At 38.5% G+C, this 6,000-nt stretch overlaps 1 protein-coding gene across 5 annotated transcripts in view; it reads right to left on the reverse strand.

The window, feature by feature from the left end:
• Positions 1 to 6,000, reverse strand: part of FAT1 (FAT atypical cadherin 1) — a 179,255-nt gene that overhangs the window by 19,513 nt on the left and 153,742 nt on the right. For all 5 annotated transcript variants that reach the window (XM_039539918.1, XM_039539919.1, XM_039539923.1 and 2 more), the window contains 4 exons: positions 5,458 to 5,672; positions 4,885 to 5,022; positions 4,354 to 4,497; positions 1,148 to 1,345 (listed from right to left, as the gene is read on the reverse strand). In XM_039539918.1, the coding sequence (XP_039395852.1) occupies positions 1,148 to 1,345; positions 4,354 to 4,497; positions 4,885 to 5,022; positions 5,458 to 5,672 (695 nt within the window). The remainder of the gene's footprint in view (positions 1 to 1,147; positions 1,346 to 4,353; positions 4,498 to 4,884; positions 5,023 to 5,457; positions 5,673 to 6,000) is intronic.

Here is a 6,000-nt window from a genome sequence, read left to right on the forward strand (position 1 = left end):
AAAAGTTAGAATATCAGAGACAGATCTTCAGCTGATGTAAAATCTGTGCAGTTCCATTGACTTAAATAGAATCAATGAAATGTGCTGATTTACATCAGATGAGAATCTAATCCATCCTGTGGAAATAATGTTACAATACAACATGTAAATTAGTATCTGATGTGTATCGTAAGAACCAAACCTGTATTGCTATAGAGCCATGTAAAAAGAAGACTGTGCTATATAAAGGTATTTTTTTAATTTTTATTTAAATTATTTTTTTAATTTTCAGTGTTGCAATGCTGTGAAGTCTTTATTAATACCTGTTATGGACATGTGAGCATTCTCTAGCTTATTCCTCCAACTTTCAGTTGGAATAGGAAGAAGGATGCAACAAGGCACTGCCCTCTGTTACCACCAGTAGATGGTCTCAGGAACAGCACTGCAGATCTAGAGCAGGGGTTTTCTACCTTTTTCTTTCTGAGGCCCCCCAAAATGCTATAAAAACTCAATGGCCCACCTGTACCACAACAACTGGTTTTCTGCATATAAAAGCCAGGGCCGGCATTAGGGGTTAGCAGGCAGGGCAATTGCTTGGGGCCCTCACGAAGCTCAGATGCTCAGGCTTCAGCCCCGGGTGGTAGCACTCAGGACCCCCAGCTTCAGCCCCATGCAGTCGGGCTTCAGCTTTCTGCCCTGGGCGTCAGCAAGCCTAACATTGGCCCTGGTTGGGGGCTCCCCTGAAACCTGCTTGAGGCCCCCCAGGGGGCCACAGACCCCTGGCTGAGATCCACCAATCTAGAGTCTGGCTGTTTTCTTGTGCCGTAAAATGTCTGATAAGAAATGAAGGAGAGAGACAGAATTCCGAAAAACAGACGCAAAATAAAGGGGTGGACAAACACCATAGGACAAATATTCACCCTATTTACTCTTCACTTATGCCTTAATCCTGCAATGAAATCCACAAAGAAAGTCCCCACACCTGCTTGGAGTCCTGCTGAGGTCAATGAGGTTTGCCTGTGGTGATCTCATTGCAAGAACCACTAATTGGGATATTCAGGTCATGTCACACAAATGCAAATGGCCATCCTCCAACCACAGGGAAAAAGTGAACTGGGTAATTAAACTGGTTAAAAACACAAACTGGCTAGAGATAAGCCTTTCATACCTTAATATGGAGAAAATAATGATCCTTCACTTTGCGTTTCAGTGCAACAGATGTGGTAAGCACTCCCTGGTGGTTAATCTCAAAAGCGTTCTCTTCATTTCCACTAAGAATGGTGAAGATGAAAGGTGGACCATTATGGGAAGAATCCTTGTCTGTCACTGTGAGCTGGAGCACACTAAATCCAACAGGCTTATTTTCCTATAAACATATAGGAACACTGCATCAGACAGTTTCATTATAACAATGTAATCAGTGAGATACTCTGATTGGTTTTCCTTTCCACAACAGAAAAAAGTCAATCGCTATCACAGTATCGGCACACAACAGTTGTTTTTTCTACTTCCTGGAAAATTTTCTAGTTCTCTTGGCTTATTGTGTTAAAAAATGTCACGGCTTTTATTTTTTTTTTTACCTTTGGTCTTAATAAGCATGGTACCTCTGGATTAATTATTAACTCACCAAATATTCAAATCTAGCTAATTCTACCTATTAAGGATAATCACAGTCCCTGCACATAGATGAGCACATGGACTGCTTTTCTCCTGCAAAATAACCACAAAGTGGGAAGAAGGGAGATGAGTCTCTGGGTCACAACCTGGCCCAGGGCTCCTAGTGAGGCAGTGGGTAAATGCCACAAATTAGCCCCCATCAAATAGCTCTCAAGTTGAGTTTTTTACACTTCTATAATATCGAACTATTTGCATCACTGGGATTTATATATACTTGGAAACCAACTAATCAGATTTGTCAACTACTGTACTCTAAAAATCTCCATTTCCCTCTGGAACAAAGATTATACACCATTTCCCGCAAAATATTTAAATGTGATAGCTGTGCTGCACAAAGCCCTTTTCATTTGAATACACTGGTAGAATGATGTGGTATTGCAATGCAGGATATCAGTAAAATGCCATCCATTAAAAAAAATACCCACCCTCCCAACATGCACCCCCTCCGTTTATCAACTTTTGAGCCCTTTTGCTATTGTTCTTTGATAAGGTTCTGGGACAGAGATGACTTGAGGAAGTAGGTGAAATTCTCTGAGGTCAACAGTTTAGTGGTCTCAGCTTTGCAGCTGATACTCTTCACGCCAGCAGTCCATAAAACAGACCAGGGCCATATTTTTAAATACGGATGCCTAAAGTTGGACACCTAAATGGCCTGATTTTCAGAGCTACTGAGCACTTATGGCTCCCACCTCATTTGAATCCACTGGAGCTCCTTTCCTTGTTACATGTGGGTGGACTGGAGGGGAGTTCACCATTCTCCCTGAGGTACTCTGACTGATTAGATGGGAGTGATATGGATCTCATGTAATACAGAATTCTTTCCTCCTCTCCTCGAGCTAGAGTGAGCTGTTGGGGAAGAGGAAACTCCAAAGATGTACTTCAGCTGGCACAGATAAGAGAGATGATGGGAACCAGTGACCAGGTTTCCTTTCTTGGCTCTATGGATATTCACTGAGTGATCTTGGGTATGTAGGTTAGGGCAAAAAAGTGGCCATAAAAAAACTGCTCATATTTTGGGGTTGAGGATGGGCTGTACATCACTCCACAGATCTGGGTTTTTTAAGATATGTATGTGTTTAACTCCGACTGGTTTCAGTTGGAATTAGGCACCTAAATACCTTTTAAAATCTGGCCCACTGGTCGAAAAGCACAATCCTTTGAGAGCACAAGGGAACATGCACCCAGCAGCATCTATTACTTCCTTGAACAGTGTGCCTTACTCCCACGCTCTAAGAGTTAGAGTCGAGGCAGGTGCATTCACACCCCTTTCTGACCACTTTGGGGAGTCTAGTACAACTCCTCAAGTTCATGTGCATTAGGAGTGCCTTCATTTCCCCTAAAGAATGGAAATAATAATTTTACCTACTTTCATAAAGCATTTTAAGAGCCTTGAATAAAAGTGCTATGTTAGGATGACTCACTGGATGAGTTATGACTCCCTCATTCTGGTCCATGTTGACCCGTGCCAGCAAGAGAAAGCATCTGAGGAGTTGCTCTAATTTACATCACTAGCATAACGTCTTTAATGCAACTATCCCAAGTCCCTCTTACTTCCTTCAACATGGTTCCCATGTCAGAGGAAGGGGAACAGCTGGTGCAGGAACTGCCTCCGCCAGCAGGAAGTTCCCTGTATCTGAGTGAATTACTTGCCAGTCATTTGAGACTATGATCCATTATTACCACCTTATAATGGAAAACTAAAGCGTGTGTGTTGTTATAGATGAATTACACTTTTGGAATAGCACTCAGTTATTGGTTCTGTCATAGTCACATTTTTGTGAATATGGAGAACTCTGAGCACCTATTTTTATTTTCATATGAAAGGACAAAGGCATAAACCACAAGAGCCAAACAGACAAGTTAGCTATGATCAGTCATCAATCTGAGTGAAATATGGTTCAGGGTTTCCCTAAGTCAGGAATATTCGCTTAATCTTTTTTCCAGTGCCATTATGTCCTGCCCAGTTCAGATTTGTGTCATGCCCCAGCATACACCCGAAGGGCATAACCAATACAAAAAAGTTTCTTATTTCAGAGAGTTAGTTTAATATCATATTATTTTGTTATATTTATTCTGAGTATTCCTGCTCTCTCTATTTCCTTGTTTCAATACTTAAATCCTCAAAACATCAGTTCACATCTACCATCCGTACCACGTGAGATGTGAATGACATCTCCTTTACAGCTGCTCAGCATCATCTCTTAATCAGCCGAAGAGTGCTATGGAGCAACATAAATTAAATAATGGTCTATGTGCAGGAGTACAGAACATCTGCTTTACAATAACAGAGCAGCTAAAATATAGTTTTCTAAGCATAATCTCTATTTATTAGAAACAAAATAGGTCAATTGTAATGTATGTATTTTTAAGCTTTACTGTATATGTATGTTGAATGTTGTACAGTGTAACACAAAATAAAAATAGAATAATGCACATGTTAAAAGTGACACACATCCTATGAATGAAGTATTTCTCTGCAACTTTTGTAACAAGGCGGCACAATATGGTCCTGATTTTACAACACTTATTTACACTGATAAGCACTTACTCAGGTTAACAGTCCAATTTATATTACTTCAGCCTTGAATAATAATAATAAAAAAATTCTGTTGCAAAAATTTTCAAGTCACAGATTAATATCCAAAACCTGTATTTAGTTTGATTGTCATAACATCTATAGTGTTGTGTTTAGATTACCTGGATGATAACACTATAGTTCCCCTTTGAGAATACTGGTGGATTGTCATTTACATCTGATACATCAATATTTACAGTAGTTGTGTTGACTCTGGATGGATTTCCATTATCTGAAGCTTGAACTGTCAAGGTGTATCCTGAAATCTTAAAAAAAAAATTCCACAAATTCATTAAAGAAAGAAAAAAGTGACAAACTGAAGAATTTTTATTAATTGAGAAAAATATTTGAACCCACATAATACACTGGTAGTTCAGACCAGCAACAAAGCTCTAATATAGATCATGTACTATAATTAATAAAAGACCCTCTTACAATCTGAATAAAACAGACACAAACTAATGCCATAAACAGACGGTGTCACATTTTTAGTGTCCTCATTGAAAAAATTACATTTACCTTAATTTTAAACCACCTGAAGTCATCATAATTTACATAAATATCACCCCAGAAAATGGCGGTGTAAGTTACCTGTATTTTAATCTAACCATGTGGGGGGTGGGGGGTGGGGAAAGAGCATAAAACTTACTTACCTCTTCTCTGTCTAGAAGTTTAGTCACTTTTATTTCACCCTTGGTAGGGTCAATTGTAAAAGGACTCCCCTGATTGCCATCTATAATTGAGTAGTGAATGTGATTGTTTGAAGGTCCGTCAGCATCATCTGCCATAACCTAGAGGACACCATATTTTCATTTAAAACTGATCTAGGTAGACACTGGTGCTCTTTCAATAAATTCATTCTAATGGAAGGCACTGCTGTTTCAGGTCTAGCATATTACAGAGTTATCAAGGCAAAAACTCCAATATTTGGAATACACCAAAGTCAGGTAAACTAATTTCTCTGGAATCTCTCTGCAAATGAAATCAAAATTCATATAAATGGACTACAACTAGTACAAAATACTCTGTATTTTCCCTATATGTTTTATATTCCCAGTTCTGAAAGATTTCGTAAAAAGTTAACAATTTACTACAAAGCAGATCGGTTTCCATTCATTAGAGGCCACTTTCAAATTAATATTTATTTCTCTGAGAGAAAACTATGATTGGCTCAACTGAGTAAAATACAGAAAAAAATAAAACCAAAACCACATAATAATACGTACCATAATGACGGATTGTTCAAGCATGGCATCCTCACTGATTACTGCTGTGTAGGTGTCTTGGCTGAACACTGGAGTGTTATCATTGATATCAGTTACATTGATATTCACTGTTACAACATCACTTAATGAAGGTGTGCCTCCATCTGTGGCTTCCACTGTCAAGTAATACTCATGGGAACTTTCATAATCCAGGCTTTCAATAATAAAAATGGCTCCTACAAAGAAAAATCACATATTTTCATACTTTGATATTACTGTACTACTACATACTATTGCTTTTCAATTTGTTTTAATTAATTTCCAAATAGCTCAATGACCTGATTAATCCCTGTGTTATGACAGTGTAAAATGGGAGATGCACAGCAATGAAATCAAACCCTAAACATTCAGAAGCTGCTGCAACGAAAAACTGTCTCAGATCCAACTCGTTTTTTCTGACTCTTACTTTCCTTTGTTCTTTTATTGCTAAGGATGTCTAGGAAAACATGTCCTGTTTTCATTTTCCATTAAAATAAATAAAACAAACAAAATAACCTTTGATTT

Source organism: Mauremys reevesii, linkage group 5, assembly GCF_016161935.1.
Source record: "Mauremys reevesii isolate NIE-2019 linkage group 5, ASM1616193v1, whole genome shotgun sequence".
Lineage (NCBI taxonomy): Eukaryota > Metazoa > Chordata > Testudines > Geoemydidae > Mauremys > Mauremys reevesii.